The sequence below is a fragment of the Malaclemys terrapin genome, chromosome 2 (assembly GCF_027887155.1).
Source record: "Malaclemys terrapin pileata isolate rMalTer1 chromosome 2, rMalTer1.hap1, whole genome shotgun sequence".
Lineage (NCBI taxonomy): Eukaryota > Metazoa > Chordata > Testudines > Emydidae > Malaclemys > Malaclemys terrapin.
The window spans coordinates 29564230-29588408 of NC_071506.1; the positions used below are offsets into that span (position 1 = coordinate 29564230).

At 41.8% G+C, this 24179-nt stretch overlaps 1 protein-coding gene across 4 annotated transcripts in view; it reads left to right on the forward strand.

Annotated features, from left to right (window-relative positions):
• The window catches only part of CSMD3 (CUB and Sushi multiple domains 3), a 1152075-nt gene that overhangs the window by 1120875 nt on the left and 7021 nt on the right, over window positions 1-24179 (forward strand). For all 4 annotated transcript variants that reach the window (XM_054020295.1, XM_054020294.1, XM_054020296.1 and 1 more), the window contains 4 exons: window positions 3602-3781; window positions 6686-6751; window positions 13236-13394; window positions 17831-17943. In XM_054020295.1, coding sequence (XP_053876270.1) covers window positions 3602-3781; window positions 6686-6751; window positions 13236-13394; window positions 17831-17943 — 518 coding nt within the window. The remainder of the gene's footprint in view (window positions 1-3601; window positions 3782-6685; window positions 6752-13235; window positions 13395-17830; window positions 17944-24179) is intronic.

A 24179-nucleotide genomic window follows, 5' to 3' on the forward strand; every position in this document is an offset into this window, starting at 1 on the left:
CTCAATGGGTAGTGATCAATGGCTCCATGTCTAGTTGGCAGCCGGTTTTAAGCGGAGTGCCCCAAGGGTCAGTCCTGGGGCCGGTTTTGTTTAATATGTTTATTAATGATCTGGAGGATGGTGTGGACTTCACTCTCAGCAAGTTTGCAGATGACACTAAACTAGGAGGCGTGGTAGATACACTTGAGGGTAGGGATCGGATACAGAGGGACATAGACAAATTAGAGGATTGGGCCAAAAAAAAACTGATGAGGTTCAACAAGGACAAGTGCAGAGTCCTGCACTTAGGACGGAAGAATCCCATGCACTGTTACAGACTAGGGACCGAATGGCTAGGTAGCAGTTCTGCAGAAAAGGACCTAGGGGTCACAGTGGACGAGAAGCTGGATATGAGTCAACAGTGTGCTCTTGTTGCCAAGAAGGCTAACAGCATTTTGGGCTGTATAAGTAGGGGCATTGCCAGCAGATCGAGGAACGTGATCGTTCCCCTTTATTCGACATTGGTGAGGCCTCATCTGGAATACTGTGTCCAGTTTTGGTCCCCACACTACAAGAAGGATGTGGAAAAATTGGAAAGAGTCCAGTGGAGGGCAACAAAAAATGATTAGGGGTCTGGAGCACATGACTTATGAGGAGAGGCTGAGGGAACTGGGATTGTTTAGTCTCCAGAAGAGAAGAATGAGGGGGGATTTGATAGCAGCCTTCAACTACCTGAAGGGGGGTTCCAAAGAGGATGGAGCTTGGCTGTTCTCAGTGGTGGCAGATGACAGAACAAGGAGCAATGGTCTCAAGTTGCAATGGGGGAGGTCCAGGTTGGATATCAGGAAAAACTATTTCACTAGGAGGGTGGTGAAACACTGGAATGCGTTACCTAGGGAGGTGGTAGAGTCTCCTTCCTTGGAGGTTTTTAAGGCCCGGCTTGACAAAGCCCTGGCTGGGATGATTTAGCTGGTAATTGGTCCTGCTTTGAGCAGGGGGTTGGACTAGATGACCTCTTGAGGTCCCTTCCAACTCTGATATTCTATGATTCTATGAAGAGTTGAGCGCCGAGAGCCATTTGTCTGGCTTGTTACACTTTCCTCACCCAAATCAAAGGAAGGAGTTTACTAGTTGTTATAGACAACAGGGCGGCGATGTCCTAGGTGAATAGACTTGAAGAGGTCAGATTGTTGCTTCTATGCCAAGAAGCAATATTCCTTTGGGAGTTTTGCATCACCAACTCAAACTCTCTATCTTCCGGGTGTCCTGAACATTCTTGCAGATGGATTGAGCAGATCATTCACCAATGACCACAAGTGATCTCTCCATCAGACACATTTTCCAAGTCTGGAGTGTTCCCCAGATAAACCTATCGGCAACCTGACCAAACAGGGAGTGTCATCAGTTTTGTTCATGGGCAAGTCACAGTTGAGGGTCTCTGATGGATGCTTTTCTGTTGTCCTGGAAAGACAATCTAATGTATTTGTACCTTCTGCTTCCACTCCTACCTAGGGTGTTGTTAAAAATTAAATATGACCATGCTCACATAATACTCCTTGCACTGGCGTGACCTTACCAGCATTGGTTTTCCATGCTACTGACCCTCTCTACCAGGGCTTCATTGACACTATCACCAAACCTGGATCCAATCTCTCAGAATCACGGTTACCTCATTCATCTCTACCCAGAGATCCTTCACCTGATAGTCTGGATGCTTCATGGTTAACACCTCAGTAGGAGATCTATTCAAGGGATGTGCAAAATGCCCTCTCCAACAGCAGAAAACTTTTTACTAGGTACACTTCCACTTGAAGTGTAAAAGATTCTCTCTCTGGTATCAACAAAAAGGTAATTCTCCACTCCAAGATCCAATACAACACATGCTATACCTGAAGTTTCCAACAGGGTGCACTTAGCAGCTATCTCTGCTTTCCACCCTCGGACTGGTAACTGTTTCCTTTTCTCCAGTCCCATGTCACTCATTCCATTTTTTGAAGGCTCTGGACTGGTTATCTCCCCAAGTAGATGTTCCTTGGTTCCATTGTTCCTTGGTACTTAAACCTGGATGGGTAAGGAATGGTGTCTCTAGCCTCTGTTTGTCAGAGGGTGGAGATGGATGGCAGGAGAGAGATCACTTGATCATTACCTGTTAGGTTCACTCCCTCTGGGGCACCTGGCATTGGCCACTGTCGGTAGACAGGATACTTGGCTGGATGGACCTTTAGTCTGACCCAGTATGGCCGTTCTTATGTTCTTATGGTGTTAGCAACACTAACGGGTCCACCCTTTGAACCACTGGCTACCGGTTTGTTACTTCATCTGTCAATTAAGTTAGCTTTTTTGGTAGTAATTACCTCTGCAAAGAGGGTAGGAGAATTGAGAGACCTGGTATCTGCCCCACTACATGGAAAAGATATATCTCTGTCTTCATCCAAATTTCTCACCAGTGATTTCTCACTTCCAAATCAATCAGGCAATATACTTACCAACTTTCTTCTCTAAGCCTCATGCTCATAAGGATGAGGAGAGACTCCATGCACTGGATGCTAGGAGAGCATTAGACTTTAACTTGGATAGGATTAAACTGTTTCAGTCTCCCTCCCAACTGTTAACAGAAATTGCAGACATGATGAAGTGTCTCCCAGTCTATGTAACTCCACCAAACAGGGTGCATTCAGCAAGATCACACACAGCGTCTGCAGCCTGTCTAGCTCAAGAGCCTATTCTGTATATTTATAGAGCTGTAACTTGGTGTTCAGTACATACTTTTACTTTTCATTATGCCACCTCTCAACAGTCTGGAGGACAGGTAGTCCTTCAGTCATTATTCAGACTCTTCTACCATCTCCAGATTGAACTGTTTGTAAGTTTCCTGAAAAGGAATGACATGCAATCACTCAAAGTATTAAAAATGGTTACTAACCTGTTTTGTAACTGCTGTTCTGTGAGATGTGTTGTACATGTCCATTTCACAATCCACCCTCTTACCCCTCTATATCAGAATCTGTCTAGTAAAAAGAAGCAGAGGGGGTGTGTGAACGGCTCTGCCTTTCATACCATTGCACAGTAACACTATGGAGCAGTGGGTGAATGTGCTACCCTGATTGGTACCACTGAGGGAAAATCTCAGAGGCTAGGGCATGCAAACAGCTGAAGTGGAATGGACATGTGCAATATATTTCAAAGAACAATTATTTCAGAACAGGTTAGTAACCATTTTTCTTCATTTCCTGGTCTAAACTCTTATTTAGTTGCTGCTTGGTATTAAGCAATTATTGCAATTCATACAGTGGGTGGTTGCCTCTTACTGCTCTGTAAGGCAATCAATACATATATAAGGTGTTTGGGCCTTCCAGAAAATCTGCAAAGGTGGACTCTCAAACTCTGTGGGGTGTCCCACAGAATTAAAGGTTTGCCTCATAGATCTGCTTACAGGATTGGGCCCAGAGTTTATAAAACTGAAGTGCTTAGTGAGCTCTCAGATGAGAAAGAACATATACGTATAAGTAATTGTTGCTAATACATTTTGTTTAATTAACTACCTGTCAAAATGTTTGAGGTTGTTTTTTTCTGAAATATTTTTACTATTTCATCTAAAAAGTAATGTACATTTTCTTTGTAGCACACAGCTGTAAACAACCAGAGACTCCAGTTCACGCTAATGTGGCTGGAATGGATCTTCCTTCACTTGGCTATACATTGATTTATACCTGTCAGTCAGGCTTCTTCCTAGCAGGAGGATCAGAACACAGAGTCTGTAGATCTGATGGCACATGGACTGGAAAAATTCCAGTTTGTGAAGGTAACCCCTTCTGCTCCCCCACCCCTCCCTCTGACTTTCAAATATTAAACTTTAAATTTTCCCTTACTTGCTATTTAGTAACAATATATCATATAAATACATGTCTTTAAAATCTGTATATTACTTTGTCTTTTTCTGTATTTCATATAATAGCATTATATATTTGTGGGTAAAATATTCAAAAGATCCACTTGACTTAGCACAAACATCCTAGTGATTTTCATTAAGACTTAAGTCCCTAAGTCCTTTTTGAAAATGGGATTCAGACTCCTGAGTCACTTGGACTGTTTTGAAAATTGTACCCTATATCCATATACAAGGCATATGGGTTGTACAATAGTCTTGTGTACATGTTATATCAATTAGAACTCCAGACATGCAAGCCTAGAGGATCCACTCTCACTTCAGTCGACATTACCATAAGTATGTGCCTTCCAAAACTGCAGAACTCACTGATATGCAGAGCTGATGTTGGGTTTTCTGGGGTTATAAAACTTACTGTACAGGACAATGTTTGGGAACATGTGCTTTCCATATAAGAAGAAAAAGATGGCATGTTGAGAAATGAACATGAAAATTTAGCCTGCATTTAAATTCAGAATTTAAGTGAACAGCATGAAGAACAGTTGAAGCTGAAGACCTAACCCTTTAATTCTTTGATATTTACAAAGCATAATAAAGAAATTCTGTACGATAGTGAAATCTGTCCATCCAGTCTTGCTTCCTTATACCAAGGGGGATTAACGTAGGAACCAGCTCCATGGGCTGGCCAGTTGCAGCCAGATTACATCCCTTTTGTGTTGTTCAGGTGGAGTCTTCCCTCCAATCAAGCAGTGTAGCACATCATGAAAGTGACATGGCTATGGACACATCATGGAAGATGTAGTCTGGTCAGGGAGCCTGACCATAGGAGAGAATGGTGGCATTAGATACCCAAATTGCAGTTCCCACGAGACAATATGCCATCACAGGGAAAAGTAGTTTAATTTTGAACAAACTCAAAACTAAATGATTTGGGTCAGTACCACACATTGAAATTAAACATTTCAAATTGGGACTATTTAAATGTTTTGTTTTGATCAAAAATTCCAAAATGAAATATTTTGCCATGTTACAATTAAAAAATTCTGAACTTTTTGTTCCATGAACGTTTTTTGATATTTCAACTTTTTGTCCTGATCTGTTGAAATATCACAGTTTCCCAAAGGATGGAAATTCCAATTTTCACTGAGCTCTGTTACACAGCTTAATAGAAAATATTATCAAGGTATTCCAGATAAAAAGTGTGGCGTTAAACAAATATTATCTTTGTGTGAAAGAAACCTCCTTGTAACCTTGGTGTGTTCTTCTTTTCCAGAGTTTCTATTGTTTTACTTCAGGGTACTGCCTGTTTGAACTGAATACCTCTACCCATATTTGAAATGTGTTGATACTTTCCTTTGTAATTAAGGACCCTTCAGGGTAATCGGAAATTGTTCCAAGAAATTTCTTCTGCTGTTTTCAAAATAAACAACAGTAGTTGTTTTTACTTCCTGCTGAGGCTGGGTTAGGGTTAGAATTTTACTTCCTGCTGGGGCTGGGTTAGGGTTAGAATTAGGGTTCACTACAGAGACAAGCTCAATGCCATCTTTCTCTGTGGGAGTGCATGGTTGTCTCTAGTATTGGCAGGGGCATGGTCCTTGGGGATACACATTCTGTGGATCCACTGAGCCACAGCTCTGCATAAGGTGGCAGAAAGGAATGCAGGTGATATTAAAGGCCATAGTCTTTCTAGCAGCCATGCCCTCTCTCCAGTTTGGGGGGATAGGATTTTGTGTCCTCCCAGCTCCTATTATCTACGCTTTATACAAAATAAGATAATGGGGGTGGAGTACCTGAACTTAAAAAATCAGAACGGCACCCCCATTTGCACAGCAAACCAGAATCTGTGCCCCTAAGCAATAAGCCACTCCTCGTCAGAGGGTGTTAGAGAGGTCTACTAACAACTTCAATATCCTTTAAAAGGCAGGAGATGAAACATTGACAGTTTATCTTCCTGCTTCTTTGCTTTCACCTGGAACATTTGGTTGATCTTTTTTTTCCAAATCTTGGCAATTGTAAAACAAATTAATGGGTCAAAAAGTAGTTAAAACTAAGCTTCTCACTTCTCGCTGTTCAGTATTACAGGAAAATGAGAAAAAGGAGCAATGTCTTCAAAATTATTAACTTTTATTAGAATGAAATATAGCATACCCTGAGGGACCTTTCTGATTTTACCTATTACAGAGAGAAAGATGAAAAGCCATGTTCCTCCCACCGGGAGAAGTAGTTAGAAGAAAAGCACTATGTTCTCTTGTTCCTCCTGATGGAAATGAAAATAGTTTTTTTTCAAAAATGACTGAATCATTGACTTAAAGGGAACAAAGAATTGAGTCCTTTTCATCTGTCTAAGGGAGATCAAAGATATAAAAGGAATCTCAGTAATAAAGATCCATGTGTCCATTGTACAGAAGGTCTGTTTCCAATACAAGATTTTTGGATTCAACGCTTCATTCCAGAAAACCAGAACTTTTGGGCAGTGCCATCACGTAAAAGACAGTTAGCATGAATCAGGTTCAAGTTGGAAGGAGATAATTCCATTTGACTAATTCAAGGAATCTGATTAGTCCCTATATTGAATTTTAAATTGTATTATGCAAATACATCCTGTTTGTCTACTGAAGATCTCTGAACTTTCTCTGATATATATGTGGGTTTTTTTTCCTCTTTGGTGATATAAATGTACATCCCAGCCCCTTTAAGGTGGTACTGTGTGCTAAGGAATTAATAGAAGTTTAAAAGCCTAAGTGATTTAAGAACACATGTCCCACTGAATGTCTTCAGATGGTTACTTGTTGTTCATCTTTTTGTTGTTCTTTCTAACAGCTGGATCAAAAATATTGGTGAAAGACCCTAGACCAGCTTTGGGAACACCGAGTCCTAAACTAAGTGGTGAGTACTTGACTTTATTCCACAGGCCCAATACTCCATTGCCTGGTACCTCATACCTCAGTGTAGTGGTTGAAAATGATACCAAACAAATAGCACTGTTTCAGACTCATTTGGTACTGGCATAAATGATTTCACAGGCAAAGGACTGTGGCTGAATCTAACTCTTGGCAGGTAAATATTGATCCTTAAATTGATTTATGCTAAACAAAGCTCTTCAGTAACCATACTCTAATCTCTCAATAGTGCACAGACATCAAAGTAGTTGGTAAGTGCAGTTATGAAACCATGTGTTTTCAAAAGTCTGTGGTGATATCTTGCTACTTACTTCTCTAAATTTTGAATATAATTTGGTTGCTCTTAACCATCCTCTTTTGTATTTTACTCATGAACTTTTAGCATGTGGGTTTAGTTCATGGACATTTGGAGTCTATTTTTCTGAAAGAGAGGAAGTTCCTATCTGTTTAGCTTATCAAAAAGAAGCTAGAGAGGTGACTTTATTGCAGTGTATCTGTACCTTCACAAGTTGAAAATACCAGGTACTAAAGGGCTCTTTAATCAAGCCGAAAAAGGCATAATGAGAACCAATTACTGGAAACTGAAACCACATAAATTCAAATTAGAAGTGTCAGAATTCTTTAACAAGTGAGGGTGATTAACCATTGGAACAAACTATCCCGTGGGAAGTGGTGGATTCCCCATTTTTGACGTCTTCAAATAAAAGCTGCATGCCTTTCTGGAACATGCTTTAGCCAAACACAAATTCTGGGCTCAATGCAGGGGTAATTTGGTGAAATGTAATGTCCTGGAATATACAGGAGGTGAGACTAGGTGATCTAATGGTTCATTTTGGCCTTAAATTCTATGAATCTTAAGCACTGAGTCTGATTTAGGATTAGCTAACTCCAACCTCTGTGCATCTGCAAAGTCCCACTGACTTCAGCAGTCGGACTGGTTGGTGTACACTAGCTCATCCACAGAATCAGTAATGTAAACTTCAAAGTATTTTGTTTCATTTGTGTCTCTGTATTTGAAATAAATCAGTACAAATCTAATACAGAAATTTAAGTAGCCCTAGAACTGTTCATTGCCTGCTTTTGTATTTTACCTTATTAAAATGTTATTTGTTTTTTACATTCAAAACAAACGAACAAAACATATGTGACTTCTCTTTCAGTGTAACGAGCCCCTCTGTCCTGATGTCTCACTCTGTACTGAAATACATATTTGTATTCTGTTTGCAGACTTTGGCAATGATAAAGGCAATTATGTTAAAATAATAAATTTGTTCTTCTATATCACACATATCCATATGTGCATGTCCATATTTTTTCAGTATTATGTAAGGCTGATAAGTATAGTAAGACCTAAGGACCTTTGTTAGAGAGGTGTAGAGTACAAAGGACATAAAGACATTTTAAAGCTTAACAAAGCTCTTCTTTATCTGAAGTTTCTTTTGGGAAAATGTACTATTTTGTCCAGAATGTAGTTTACTTTACTGGACTCTAATGAAGAGCTGAGCAATTCTTCAGGATTAGCTTCATGAAGGAGTTGACAGGAGATAGGAATGAACCAACTGGTGCTGGTTTGCTTAGAAGGTGGTGTTTGACAAAAATAAAACAAAACAAAAAAAGCTCCTACTTTCTGCTTGCTAAAGCAGTCCTGGGGCTGACTTGGTGGGAATATATGAGCTGGTGTACCTGGTGTGCAAACAACCTCAGCCAGTACTGGCTGAAATTTAACTAACATGGATTGGGATTTGATAATGTAGATACAGTCAAACTGTGGTTGATCTGGAATACTTGGATGGTTGGAGTCAAACATTCCTCACATTTTCCCCTTTATTGTAAAATATATACTGCAATATGGACTTTAAACATACCCACATTCATGAGCATAATACCTGAAGTTCTCCAAATTACAGTAGTTTGCTCTATTAGCCTCATCCTACAAACAAGTTGTTATGTGAAAATACTCAAGTTATTAATATTTGGGCCCACTTTTCAAATTAAACCTTGGTGCTTTATTTTTAGAATCCAAGTCCCTGATCCTGTAAACATTTATTCACTTCAGTGTAACTACTCTTCTGAGTAAAGGATTTATGTCTAAATCTGTGTACCTGCATAAAGGTCCAATCCAGGAAACCTTTTTTATACCTAAAAAAGCAGGTATATGAACACCTGAATCAGCACTCTGAAATGAGTACTGAGATACCTAAATACAGATTTATATCTTTCTCTTTAGGCACCAAAATGTAAATGTTGGCTCCATTATTAGAACCTTAACTTTTGTATTTCTTTATTTTTGATTATTTTAGACCCAGATCTTGAGTCAGCATCTGCTAGCATGGACCCCTGAGCACATTTAGAGTTGCATTGTTTGCTCACTGGCATAGGAGTCCACACTAGCACATCTCACGGCAGGGTTGGAGCCTTAATTTGTAATCTCGATGTTAATGTAAGATTTAGTATTTAAATATACAGTTTCAAGTCCAACAGCATTATCAGTACTTTTCAGTTTCACATGTTATGTACATTTGTCATTTATCTGAAGCTCTGGTCTAAGCTTTGACATCTTTGAGCATTCCTACAAGGGATGTCAGCCATGTGGCAGAAGTCTTGCCATATCTCTCAGGGTCTTTTCATATATTAAAATAAAAATTATTTACGGTTTATAATTTCTACTTATAGTATTTTGTTTACATACTAAGTCATTTGAGGAAAAAAATCCACCACCATGAATGGATACTTTTAGGAAGAAGGTTGGCAGGAACAGCTGCAATATTGTGTATCACATTCTGCTTCTCCTGATGCTCACAAATTAACCAATAGTTGGGTGACAATTTGTTATGGGGGATAAGCCCTACTAGAATTTCACTTGTGAAAAATACAATTACTACTTGTACAAGGGAAAGGAGACAAAATTCATGCACTGCAATGAATGCATTGTAATCTGACTAGATTTTCTGAGTGTTAATGTCCTTATTAAAAATCTCAGGTTATATGGTAGGCAAATGCTTAAGCAAACTTTAAGGCAATGGAATAAGAATTAAGTAAGTCTGTTTAATTGTATCTGAATGGTTGGAGGGTGGGGTTATATTTAAATTATATAGCTGTATATATTTAATTGGATGATCAAATATGTTCAACTTGTCTTTAATTTTATTTGATTGCTTTGTTTCCAAGGAAAGTACAAAGATAAATGAGAATTATAATACAACGAACAAGCTTCTTAAGGTCTATATTACAATTTTAAGCATAGCCCTGAGCAATGGGTGGCACATTCACTATCCTAAGAGAAGCCACAGGAGCCTCTGTAATTCAGAGGGGTACCTCTGAGACACAGCTCTTCTCTGCTTCCCCCTGGTTTCTGGGGGCCTGGGGAAAATAATTTGCAGCTGGGCTATATCAGTTTTAAATGTACTGTCTTTTCTTCCTCACGCCCCTCATCCCCGGCTCAGCTACTTGGGTTAGTAAGTTATGGGGTAGAGCTCTACTCATTGTTTGCCCCTCTTTGCCCACTTGCTCTAGAGAGGGAGTAAGTGGACAAGAGTTGGCCCACTTATTCTCTATTGCCAGATCCAAGATCCAGGTAATCCATCTAGGAGGAAAAAGTATTTTTATTCCCTCCTGTGGGCACATAGCTCTGAATTAATACCTCTGTTGTTATCCCAGCATCAGGAGAAAGGAATGTAATCATGTATGTATCTATTCTGTTTTTTGCCTTTATATATATTTTTTCTTTTACACTCCAACTCCCCTGATTTTCCCTCTACCCCCCACTCCCATCCCAGGAAATGTCCAATTCAGGATCACAAGATCAGTATATATGTTATTTACAACTATATATAATACTGCTTTTTGTAGTAAGATTATAAAAAACATTCTCTTTCACAACCCTATACAGTGTTATCACCATTGCATATGGTGAATCCACATGACTTCAATTGTGCAACACTTACGGCTTAGTGATTTAAGTAGGACTACTTGCATGACTAAGTGCCTATCAATGTGATTAAGAGATGCACAATTAATTCCTTAATGCATTTTTCCCTTTTTATTATGTATGTACATTTATTTTCTGTATTCCAGGTACACTTAGCAATTTTTTAAAGCATTGTGAATACATTAGAGATGTGTTGCCCCTTCGCCCAATAGGTTTCACCAAAGTTTCCAGGTTGTTTCCAGTAGAAGAAGAAAATAATTGAATGTGTCTGTTATTTCTTTGGTGCAGTCCTGTTAATTTTACAAAGCATGTACACAAAGTCCTGTTTCCCTAAACACAGTAAGACCAAGTACCAATGGGGAGTTTCCTTGCTCACAATTCAAATCTTGCCTTTCCAGCCAGTCCTGTACTCCAAGGATCTCTGTCTCTTCCAATACACAACTGATTTTCTGGCGTTCTCGTTTCTTTCTGCCTTTGACATCTACACAGACAAACACTGCTGCAATCAGTCAGTTCCAAAGCCCCTGCATTCACAATCAGCATCCAGGGAAACTCCTCTTATTCTCTCTGAGTTAGTTATTGCTCAGACCTTCCCATGAAGCCCAGTGCCTTGGCCAGTGGCTTCTGTTGTTTCACCTATCTTACTCCATAAAGGATCTTAATTGCTTTTTTCCATTTGCATGCCTATCAGCTTTAGGGTGACCAGACAGCAAGTGTAAGAAATCGGGATGGGAATGAGGGGTAATAGGAGCCTATATAAGAAAAAGATCTAAAAATCAGGACTGCCCCATAAAATCAGGATATTTAGTCTCCCTAACCAACTTTAACGGTGTCTGTGATAGTCTAGATATCAAAAGCATGCTTGCTGGTACCATTAACACCTTTTGGTGTTATGTTTCCATTTGATAAATAAGGACATAACATGCTTGGCTTCTGTTAGAGACATCAACATCCATTCTTTGATATTGCTAGAGAATTTAATTCATCTCCTAATTCCAGCATATATATGTGAGTGTGTATTTGCAGAAGGCAGATCTTTGTAGTCAGTACTGTGAAAAGACCTTTGCATATAGTTCCAATATTTTTGTGTTTTGTGGCAAGAAAAATTACATGGGGCATACTTGCTGCTGGTTAGTGGCGACTCCAGTATTCATGATGTTAGCTACAGATTTATGTAGAGTCTTTGGTTTCCTGTAAATTCTATTTATGTTGAATGACTCTCTGATATTCTGCCAAATTTCTTCCCTACCTTCTGACCATTAGATATGTAATTCAGCTTCCCATTTATCTTCTGTCTCCAGTATCAGGGGGTACTTAACTCAAATGGAACGTTGCTTATTTTTCCTTGTATAGCTTCTTATGTGTATTAAATATCCTGAAGTGTGAAACAGTGTTTCCTGCTGGACAGAGCACTGCACTGGGAATAAAGAGACCCAGGTTCTCTTCCCAGCTCTGCCACTGGCCTGCTCGGTGACCTTGGCAAGTCACTGTACCTGTCTGTGCCTCCCTTTTCCCATATGTAAAGTGGAGATAATGATGCTGGCCTCCTTTCTAAGGCTCTTTGAGATCACTTTGACCAATCTGGGGCTGAATATTGAATCTGATATATCTGAGTTGGTGAGTGTCTTGAGCCATCATAAAGTATCCCAGGTTATAATGAATAAAGGATATCTCTACCATGGTAATCTTTATGGGAATGTCTGCAGAGAACCAAATGAAGCTGCTAAATCATTTTCTGTGTTTGAGTGTTATGTTGGTATGTAAATATCTTTATTGAAAGTGAGCCATTTTACAGTTGGGTGCATATGAAAGGCTCATTAGTATAGATATAAATCAGAGAGATTCATTCCCTCTTTCCTCCAGGATCTCTTCAGTATTTTGTGCATAGGATGTGACTTATGTTTTGCTCTTGATAAAACTTACATTGGTTTTGTTTACGCATTTAGTGATAAGACAAATCTTCGTAAGTAAATTTCCCATTAAGAGTAAGAGTTTGGTTCCTATATCCATCTTTGTAATTTCAATGTGACCTGATAAAAAGAGACATTTTTACCAGGGTACAGTATCATTTGAATATGTGTCAAATGATTTTTAATATTTAAAGAATGAGATTCGTGCACACACATTTAATACTAGCTATATGATCTCTTTGTATGCTGGAATGGAAAACCTTGGTACTGAGTGAAATTTGGTCTTTTAGGTACAGCCATTAAATTTATACTTTGTGCAGTTAATTTTGTATTACAACATGTGTCCATTATTAGGTCAAGTGGATGTTTACATGTGGACGGGTTCTTATGTATCATCATTACTGTATATCATCCACATGCATGTTTACTTTATCTGTGATTATGCCAGTTTTAGTGCCTTCTGTGAGAGGATTTAGACTAATAATCATAGCCAGTGGCTCAAGTGATATATAAAATCAGAGGGAAGAGAGACTAAAATGTTCATATTTTGTCACATATTTGGTTGGAGATCTGTGACTTTGTATACTCTAAATATTGCAATCCACATTAATATGTATTTCATATCTCTATAGTTCCTGATGATGTATTTGCCCAAAATTATATATGGAAAGGATCTTACAATTATAAAGGCAAGAAACAGCCCATGACTTTGACAGTGACCAGTTTCAATGCAACATCGGGCAGAGTAAATGCCACACTCACTAACAGCAATATGGAACTGCTACTTTCAGGTACCGCATCATAAAAGCTCATTTAAATTTCTTATTTTCACTTCTGATCCTCATAATTATGTGCCAAATATTTACACTTTTTACAATAAAATACTACCAAAAATACCCTAGCAGTTATAATGGAATATTGACTTATATTACAATTCTTCTTTGAGTGATATCCATTCCCCTTTGGGAGTGTGCACACCCAGTGCCCCAGGGTCAGAGGTTTTTCCCTTAATGGAAGCCTTCAGGGTGACGTATGTGCTCTTTGCTGCCTCATGCTGCTGTGTGTTAATATAAAGGACAGAGCTGACCCCGACCCTACTCAGTTCCTTCTTACCACCCGTGATCAGTTGTTGGAGTGTGTTGGCTTGCTTTGCAAGTTCTCCCTTTCAGGGTATTCTCATCAATGGTTAGTTAGACCTGCAAAGTAAGTTTTATTTGTTATTTTACTTTGTGTGCTTAGATTGTCAGTTCTCACTTGTTCTGGGTGCCAGCTCCCAGTACTGGGACATGCCTTGATCTCCAAAGTTTAAGCCTTGCACTAGCTGCAAGAAGTCTGTGCTGATAAGTGACCCTCATTCCAAGTGCCTTTGTGAGGGTTACATCAGGGACTGTTGTCAAATCTATTGAGATTTCAAGCCCTGGACTAAGAAGGATAGCGAGATGAGACTCCATCACCTGCTAATGGAGGCTGCCTTGTGTCCACTGTCTGACCTTCCCACTGAGTACTTCTACCTCCATTAAAAAAAGGCCCCTGAAAATATTGTGGAGGATCAGCCCTGTTTCCCTTCCCCAGTACCGAGGAAGAAGCACAGACAACATATGTCAAAGGGGATGAATTTCAAGTGTTTTATTTTTTCTTTAAAAATTAATAGCAAAACTGGCCTGGCCTGATTTAATAAAAAAAATAGGAATACAGTTGCACATGCAGAAATGGGCACACAATTGCATGCCTAGTTTGTAATTACAAAGACACCTTCTCTCCATGCATTGTCACAAGAAGCTTGTAAAATTCAGCCTTTTCCCGGCCTCAGTTGACCTGATCTTCCCTCATTCATATATAAACAAGATTTTGCAAGTCCCCCATTTCTTTTTTTTAAATTCATTTTTATCTATCTAGATACCTATATGGCCCCCATCACTATACTATCTGAGCACCTCACATTATTAATGGATCATACACAACCCCTTGTGAGGTAAAGTATTATCCCCATTTTACAGATGGGGATAATACTGAGTCACTGGGGGTGTTAAATGACTTTCTCAACTGTCTGAACTGATTTTGAATCTCAGTCTCCTGAGGCCAAGTCTAGCACCCTAGCATCTAGGCCTTCCTTTTTCAAGCCCCCCATGTTCTCATTTATCCCATATTCAGTTCCGCACAAATTGCTTTGTTCTACCCATGTTTCTGGTTATTCTCAGCTCCTTCACTTTCTTTTGGTACTATCTTTTTTCCCAGGTGACTCAGTTTTTTGTTTTTCCCACAGTGTTTTATCTTCCTTCCCTCTTCTCCTGCACTACATTTTCTCATTCCATCTCATGAAGATTTTCCCCTCATCTGTCCCCATAACTTTCTTTATTTTCCCAGATCTCCATTTCTCTCTGTCCGTTGTCTCTCCACACCACATGATTTTAGTACACATTTTCCCCTCCCGGAGCTGATGCATCTCACTAGCTCTCTGCTGGGGTTACCCTACATACTATCTAAGGAGTTAGAGAAGAACCTAAGGAGCAGGTTCAGCTGGGCAAAATTGCCACAATTGAATTAATTATTATACTGGCCCATTTCAAGCACTGTCTTGTCCCTCAGGGAATCAGTTGCCAGATGCCAATGGAGCTCATCAGCATTTGAGCAAGGAGTGCCTGTCAATCTACCAGTGTAAATTAGCAGAGAACAGCAGTGGCTGTCTCTATGGAGCATTTTCCACCACCTCCCCATACATTTTCCCATTCCTTGGTGGAGCCTGTATGTGCTCCCTACACCTAATTAGAGTTTTCCAGAAAAATAGTCCAAGGAATTTATTAGGGAAGATAATTTATTCATACTGTTCAAATCTGTCAGTTTAATTTCAGCTTTTAATATATTCCTGATTGCAGTCATTATTTGGCAGTGAGAGGAGAGATCTGGCAACATTTTAGCTTGTGCTACCTTCATATTAATTATAATTCTATGCTGATAATATTTTGTGTTAATTATCAAAGTGAAATGCTGACCCAGTGAAAATTAATTAGCAGTAACCCTTTGAATGTGATCTGAAACTCTCTATCAACTTCCAGTAAACTTTATTTAATACTTTGCCAGTTTGAACATATGTGCATATATTATACGCATAGTGCACCTTAAACCTCTCTCAGTTTCCCCTAGTGGGTTTGGGATTGCCATGCACATCTGGGCTGTCCTTAGCAGAGCCTTTGTGGTCTGTCTCTCTCTAAGGGTGCCAATCATACAGGCCTGTCATCTCTGCACCTCTCACCCTCCTTCTCCAGGCAGATGTTTTCTCTCCTACCTTTCCTCACACATATAGTGGCAGCTGGCTGCTTTTGGGAATGTCATTGCAGTTAAACGCCCCAATCAGGCACATTTTTGTGCTAACAATTGAAAGGGAGGCAGAAGTCTCTGACACAGGGTGTGTGTATGTGTGTGTGCAGGGAGGTCCTGTAGGCCCAGCATGAAGCCCAGGCGCTCCTCTTTCTTAACATCCTACTCTCACCACTTGCAGTCACAGTAGCACCCCAAACCCTATACCGCCCAGGGATATCCACCTCCCTCCTCCCTCTTACCATGCACCACAGAACTCCCCATGCAGTCCATGTGGCACCTTCATGTTTCCCGTCCTTTTCTCCTCTGGCACTGTTTTCATTTTTAAAATGCTCAAGTTTTCTCAGGGAACATGCTGTCTAGAGTGGGTGCTCCTTTGCTGTGCTTCCAAAACTCCAGGAGAGGTCCAAATATACATTGTTAACTCAGAGGAGCTTGTGTTGGAGAGAAAATCCGGTGTAGGCATCCCTTCTTTCCATACATACTACTTAGCCCGTTTATGCATGTTTGATGCACCTTTGCATCACAGTGCAGGGAAAAGAGGAGCATGAGTCCTACAGTGATCAGGTTACTTAGAGTTAAACTTCTGAACAATAATTTAAATATGGCTTCTGTTCACTGACTACCTTGTCAATGTTTTGCTTTGTTTTCCATACCTAACACTTATTTCCTCCTTTTTAGAACATTGAAAATAGATTTGTAACAATCAGTGTCTGAACATCATTAATATAGGTGGTTTGAATGCATATTATATCACTACTGTAACCTGATATAAGATGTAAAGTGTATGCCTATTGTGTCCTCGGATTTTGAATATCTTGGGAAAATTTTTCCTTTGGATTTTCTGTTTCCTAAAGAAAGCAGAAGAATTCAAAGCAAGAGCCATATATGGGTCTAATTTTCAGAGGTGCTGAGCACCAACGTCTCCCATTGGCTTCAGTTGGAGTTGTGGGTGCTCAGCACCTCTGAAAATCAGGCTGTATTAATGTATAAGGTATAGTAGTCTTAATGTTGCTGGTATTTTTCAGACATCCTTGAATAGATACTTATTTAACATAGGTTATGAAGGATAATGAAAAAGTCACATGCAGAATGACAAATGGGAACATTATCAGCCAAATATTTAGTTTGACACCAGTAGTCAATGTATATAATCATGTTTTGCACACTATTTCTGTGGTGTCTGTGCTTCATTGTCAGGTTTGTAAAGGTAGATTGGACCAGTGAGTATATTGTTAGATTTTATTTTCATCCAAGCTCTTTACTATGCATAAAATATAATCAGGGTTCTGAACATTTCTTCTACAGGTATGAAAATGATCAATTCTGGCTCCAATGTAAAACAAATCATACCCAAGTCTTTCCATTAGATGAAGTCGCTGTTTTGTAGAGCTGACCAAAGAACAACAGTTCCATGTCACAGCAACTGTCAAGGTTTCAAAATTAGTTTTTGTTGGAACAAAAACAAAACCTTTAACATAGAATTTGTGGAAACAGAAGTGTGGATGAGTCTCTCTGATTCTGTAACCTGCGATGTAGGTGACAACCCATGTTAAAGGGCCTGCTCTGCCTGATTCAAAGCATGTTTTTTTCATTCTAGATTCCCTCAAATCAGGCAGAGCAGGGGAGTCTCCTACATCCCAGGCTGGTACACTAACCACATAGCTATAGAGTTTCACCCTTCCTTGGACACAAAAAACTTTTTGCAAAAGTTTTGTGAAACTGGTACATCTCTGCCAAACATTTCAGGTTCAACAAAACAGCATATTACTTCAAAACAAAATTTTGTTGAAAAAATGTTCTGACCAGTTCCACAGTTTTGCCCTCTTTAAGGAGTCTTAGACTATTTTAAAAAATTGCAATTATCTGCCACCTTAACTAACAAAAAGCACCTATGTTTTATATTTTACAGGGGTGTATAAAAGTCAGGAAGCTCGATTGATGCTCCATATATATCTTATTAAAGCACCATCTCATACTTCTGTGAGCAAGATGAAAGAGGAAAAATGGGCTATGGATGGTTTTGTGAGTATTTTTCTGCAAAAGAGAGAGAGAGTTTTTTTAATACAAAATAATGTCTGTGCATTAGGCCTGAAGAATATAGAAACTTATCACATGAAAGTTGGTTGGTAATTCCAATTTATTTATTTAAATAAAAAGTATCATTGTACGATTGCAGATGGGGCGGGACTATTTAGGAAAAATGTGGTTATCACTAAACAGTGATTTTCAACCTCTTCTTTGTGGGCATGACTATTTGATGAAGTGGTAAACACTGAAAAGGAAGTGCTACTCTCATTTTTATGTTGATGTTATTGCAGTACATTGAGAGGTTTTCTCATTCTTAGAGTGTAATATCATAGCGAGATGCTTTCATCAAGCTAAGATCAATGTATCCACTTTAATGTCTACTTCTGTGTAATCTCTCTCTGCAGTGGGCACAATTATGTTGCTTGGTTTATTTCTAGAAGCAAAATATCACATCTGAGAGTAATAATTCTTGGCAGTGATGTGGGAGAAGTTGAGGAGCTGATTAGCTAGCGCTTTGGTGACATTTCTAGAAGTATTGACTTTCAAATGGCTAGGATTTTCCAAAGATCCTAAGGGCTTGTCTAAACACAGAAGTTGAACTGCTTTAACTATACTGGTATATTAAAAGTACATTCCCACTGGTATGGATGCAGATAGACTGGTATAAGAAGACAGTATCTCTTGAAATCTGAAATATATTGTTAAATTGTTCGCTTGTCCAGTGAACACTCTTTAACACTACTTGATGCATAAGAACAAAATGACGGACAAAAATATATCTTATTGTATTTCTGAAGCTTGCAAATTCCCTGTGTTCATACTATAGATATGCTCCGCTATGGATATTTAATGATGCAGTCCAATGAGTACTGATTACTGACCAAAAGAGGGTTATTGGCAGTTGAATGTAAGGCATTTTTTATCCCTCCCTGTCTACCTTTGAAACAGTGGCTTTCACTATCTTAACTTTTGCATTCATGGTAGCATCTGCCTTTTAGCTGTTGCAGTGCTTTTCCACAAAAAATATCAAAACACCAATAGTCTTTAAGAGGCCTTTAGAGATGGCAATTTCAGGAGTTATCAAGAATCAACTTGAAATCTAGTCAATCAAAAAATAGTATCAGGTATTAACGTACCTGGCCCTGAGTCCTCCTGCAAGTTTCAGAGTTTTACAATTACATGTGACTAATTTTGAAAAGGGATTTCTCTCCCATTTTGCTGTGAAACAATCCATTACAAACAGGAGGAGCACACCAACTATACACAAAATGCTGTCAAATATACAAAGTAAGCAAACTAAGGCCTGGTCTACACTAGGCGTTTATGTCGAAGTTAGCGCCGTTACATCGAATTAACCCTGCACCCATCCACACCGCGAAGCTATTTAGTTCGACATAGAGGTCTCTTAAATTCGACTTCTGTACTCCTCCCCGACGAGGGGAGTAGCGCTAAATTCGACATGGCCATGTCGAATTAGGCTAGGTGTGGATGGAAATCGACGCTAATAGCTCCGGGAGCTATCCCACAGTGCACCACTCTGTTGACGCTCTGGACAGCAGTCCGAGCTCGGATGCTCTGACCAGCCACACAGGAAAAGCCCCGGGAAAATTTGAATTCCTTTTCCTGTCTAGCCAGTTTGAATCTCATTTCCTGTTTGGACATCGTGGCGAGCTCAGCAGCACTGGCAACGATGCAGAGCTCTCCAGCAGTGATGGCCGTGCAATCTCAGAATAGAAAGAGGGCCCCAGCATGGACTGATCGGGAAGTCTTGGATATGATCACTGTGTGGGGCGATGAGTCCGTGCTTTCCGAGCTGCGATCCAAAAGACGGAATGCAAAGATCTACGAGAAGATCTCTAAAGACATGTCAGAGAGAGGATACAGCCGGGATGCAACGCAGTGCAGCGTGAAAATCAAGGAGCTGAGACAAGGCTACCAGAAAACCAAAGAGGCAAATGGACGCTCCGGATCCCATCCCCAGACATCCCGTTTCTACGAGGCACTGCATTCCATCCTAGGTGTGGCCGCCACCACTACCCCACCAGTGACCGTGGACTCTGAGGATGGGATATTGTCCATGACCGGTTCCTTGGACATGTTAGCGGATGGGGAAGATGAGGAAGGAGATGAGGAGGACGAGGCAGTCGACAGCGCTTACAACGCTGATTTCCCCGACAGCCAGGATCTCTTCATCACCCTTACAGAGATCCCCTACCAACCGTCCCCAGCCGTTAACCCGGACACAGAATCTGGGGAAGGATCAGCCAGTAAGTGTTTTAAACATCTAAACATTTATTTTTAACAGAACAGGAATATTAAGAATAACAAAAATGGGTTTCTCATGATTAGTTTGCTCTAGGCGCTTAACGTTTCAGTCCTGGGCAGTGCAACTATTGAAAAAAAATCTAACAATGTCCGGTTTAGCATGATTGTTCTGCCCAAGCCGCTCTACTGTTTAGTCCCTGCCAGTGCAGCTACAGTAAAATGCGGTCTATATGTCCGGGGATAGAGCTGAAATCCTCCTGGGACATCTCGAGGAAGCTCTCCTGGAGGTAATTGGAAAGCCTTTGCATCAGGTTCCTGGGGAGAGCGGCCTTATTGGGTCCTCCGTAGTAGGAAACGTTTCCGCACCACGAGACAAGCAAGTACTCAGGGATCATTGCCCTGCAGAGCAGGGCGGCATACGGCCCTGGTCTTTGGAGGCTTTCCCGAAGCATTCTTTCTTTCTCACTGTCTGAGATCCTCATCAGGGTGATGTCGCTCATGGTGACCTACTTTGAATTAGGTAGGGGAATGTTAGTGTTGGGACTGCTTGCCCGTCCCTTTACTGAACTGTAACCTCTGGTTTGCAGCCACGCGGTGGAGGCGTGAGAGAGGCAGCATACAGGGATCTTTCCCGGGGACAGCCGCGAGGGGGTGGGACAGGGGCAGAGTTCCTGCTTGCCGGATTGCTGGCAGCAGGGACTGGCATTGCTTTCAATGTGAAAGGAGGCCAGTGCTACTATTAAAGTTTTAAGCTGCCACAAGTCTACAGCTTACCATGTCTGCCTGCTACACAAATTCCGGTGTCCTGCCCCGCTTCTCAGATCTGCAGTGCAAGACCCCAGGCACTGAATGCAAAGGCCGAGAATTCGACCTTGCCCTGAATGCGCATGTGATAGGTGCTGTGCATGGTCTTGTTCACAGAGAAAGACTATGTTCTTTGTTCACAACTACATTTATCTTTCTGAGGAATTCACTCCCTTTTTCCCATTCCCACAGCCACATCTGCGACTGTCTCACAACCTAGCCTGGCATCACACTCCCAGAGGCTAGCGCAGATTAGGCGTAGGAAGAAGAGGACACGGGAGGACATGTTCTCGGAACTTATGGGCTGCTCCCGAGCCCAGGCAGCACAGCAGACCCAGTGGCGGGAGAACTTGTCCCAAATGCACCAAGCACACATGGAACGGGAGGAGAGGTGGCGGCAGGAAGACCAGCAGGCGACTCAAACGCTGCTTGGACTAATGAGGGAGCAAATGGACACGCTCCGGCACCTTGTGGATGTTCTGCAGGAACGGAGGCAGGAGGACAGAGCCCCGCTGCAGTCTATCTGTAACCGCCCTCCCCCCGCCACCAAGTCCCATACCCCCCTCACCCAAAGTGCAAAGAAGGAGGGGCGGCAGAGTCCGTGCAAACTCTCACTCCACCACTGCAGACAGCTCTAGTAGTAGAAGGCTCTCATTCCCCAAAATTTGACAAGTTCTTTCCTTCCCGCCTCACACAAGCCCCCGTCCAAGTTTCACCGCCCAGTTTCATGTGTAGTTGCTAATAAAAAATATGTTTCTGTTAATTACTGTTTCCATCATGTTATTTTGGAGGAGGGGGGGAAGGGAGAGGAAAGGGGTTGGTAATTGGACAGGACAGTCACCTTTAGCAGGGTACATAGGCGGGGGTAGGTCCAGCAGCAGGGCACATACACAGTGTGGTCACTAGTTACCCTAGTCAGTCTGGGAGGTGGTTTTCATGTTCTGTGGTGGGGGGTAGGTTGCTCTGTGACTTTGTGGTGGGGGAGGGCAGTTACAGATCTTATGTGGCGGTCCTTATCCTGGATCACAGAGCCACGCAGCAGGGGATCTGTAACCGTCCTCCCCCTGCCACAAAGTCACATAGCCCCCCCATACACACAGTCCCGATCAGGAGGGGTGACAGGCTCTGTTGAAGCAACCAGTCCACCACTGCGGAGCCTGTCAATCCTGGAGTTTAGAAGCGTCATTTGCGTCACTACACTATACCCGCTCCCCACCACAGTCTGCGTCCCAGGTTTAAAACATTCCCGCGAAAACAGTAATAAAGAAAATGGTGTTCATTAACAAAGTAGAAGTGATTTTATTTCTAAAAGTGTGTTGGAAGGGAGTGAAGGGGGTATGTAACTGGAGAGGATAGTCAACATTAACTGGGTAAAGAAACGGGGCAGGTTCAGCTTCTCTGTACACAAACTTAAAAGTCACAGGTTACCCTGCTCACTCAGGAACCTAGCTTTCAAAGCCTCCCGGATGCACAGCGCGTCCCGCTGGGCTCTTCTAATCACCCGGCTGTCTGGCTGGGCGTAATCAGAAGCCAGGCTATTTGCCTCAACCTCCCACCCCGCCATAAAGGTCTCCCCCTTGCTCTCACAGAGATTGTGGAGCACACAGCAAGCTGCTATAACAATGGGGATATTGGTTTCGCTGAGATCACAGCGAGTCAGTAAGCTTCTCCATCTCCAAAAGCACACTCCACCACCATTCTGCACTTGCTCAGCCGGTAGTTGAAGAGTTCTTTTTCACTGTCCAGGGCGCCAGTATAGGGCTTCATGAGCCAGGGCATTAGCGGGTAGGCTGGGTCCCCGAGGATGACTATAGGCATCTCCACATCCCCAAGAGTTATTTTGTGGTCCGGGAAGTAAGTACCTTCCTGCAGCCGTCTAAACAGACCAGAGTTCCTGAAAACACGAGCGTCATGAACCTTGCCCGGCCATCCGACGTAGATGTTCGTAAAACGTCCCCTGTGGTCCACCAGTGCTTGCAGCACCATGGAAAAGTACCCCTTTCTGTTAATGTACTGGCTGGCTTGGTGGTCCGGTGCCAGGATAGGGATGTGAGTTCCATCTATGGCCCCACAACAGTTTGGGAATCCCATCGCTGCGAAGCCATCTATGATCACCTCCACGTTTCCCAGGGTCACTACCTTTGACAGCAGTACATCAACGATTGCCTTGGCTACTTGCATCACAACAACCCCCACAGTAGATTTGCCCACGCCAAAGTGGTTCGCGACTGACCGGTAGCTGTCTGGCGTTGCAAGCTTCCAGAGGGCTATGGACACTCGCTTCTGGACAGTCAGGGCTGCTCGCATCCGGGTGTCATTGCGCTTCAGGGCAGGGGACAGAAACTCACAAAGTTCAAGGAATGTTCCCTTACGCATGCGAAAGTTTCGCAGCCACTGGGATTCATCCCAGACCTGCAGCACTATGCGGTCCCACCAGTCCGTGCTTGTTTCCCGGGCCCAGAATTGCCGTTCCACAACATCCACATGACCCATTGCCACCGTGATGTCCTCGGCGCTGGGTCCCGTGCTTTCTGACAGGTCTGTGCTACTCTCAGACTTCAGTCCCTCACCGCGGTGCCGTAGCCTCCTCGCCTGACTTATCTGCATCTGCCTCTGGGAAAGGTGGATGATAAGCTGCGAGGCGTTGAGAACGGCCACAACTGCAGCAATGGTCGCAGCGGGCTCCATGCTCGCAGTGCTGTGGCGTCCGCTCTGTCACTGACTAGAAAAGTGCGCGAACTGATTTTCCGCCGGCGCTTTCAGGGAGGGAGGGCGGGAGTGATGGACAGATGACGACAGTTACCCAAAAGCACCCTCGACACATTTTTTTACCCAGAAGGCATTGGCGGCTCCACCCAGAATTCCAATGGGCAGCGGGGACTGCGGGAACTGTGGGATAGCTGCCCACAGTGCACCGCTTCCAATGTCGACGCTTTCCCCATTAGTGTGGACTCACAAAGTCGAATTACTGTCCTTAGTGTGGACACACACGTTCGAATTTGCAATATCGATTCCAAAAATTCGATTTAAGTAAAATCGAACTACTCTCGTAGTGTAGACATACCCTAAAAAAGAGAACTTTTTTTCTCGAATTTCTTTCAGTAACAGTACCCTTAGCTGTTACAAGTACCAAAGGTAGGTTAAAAAGAATTCCAAAGGTA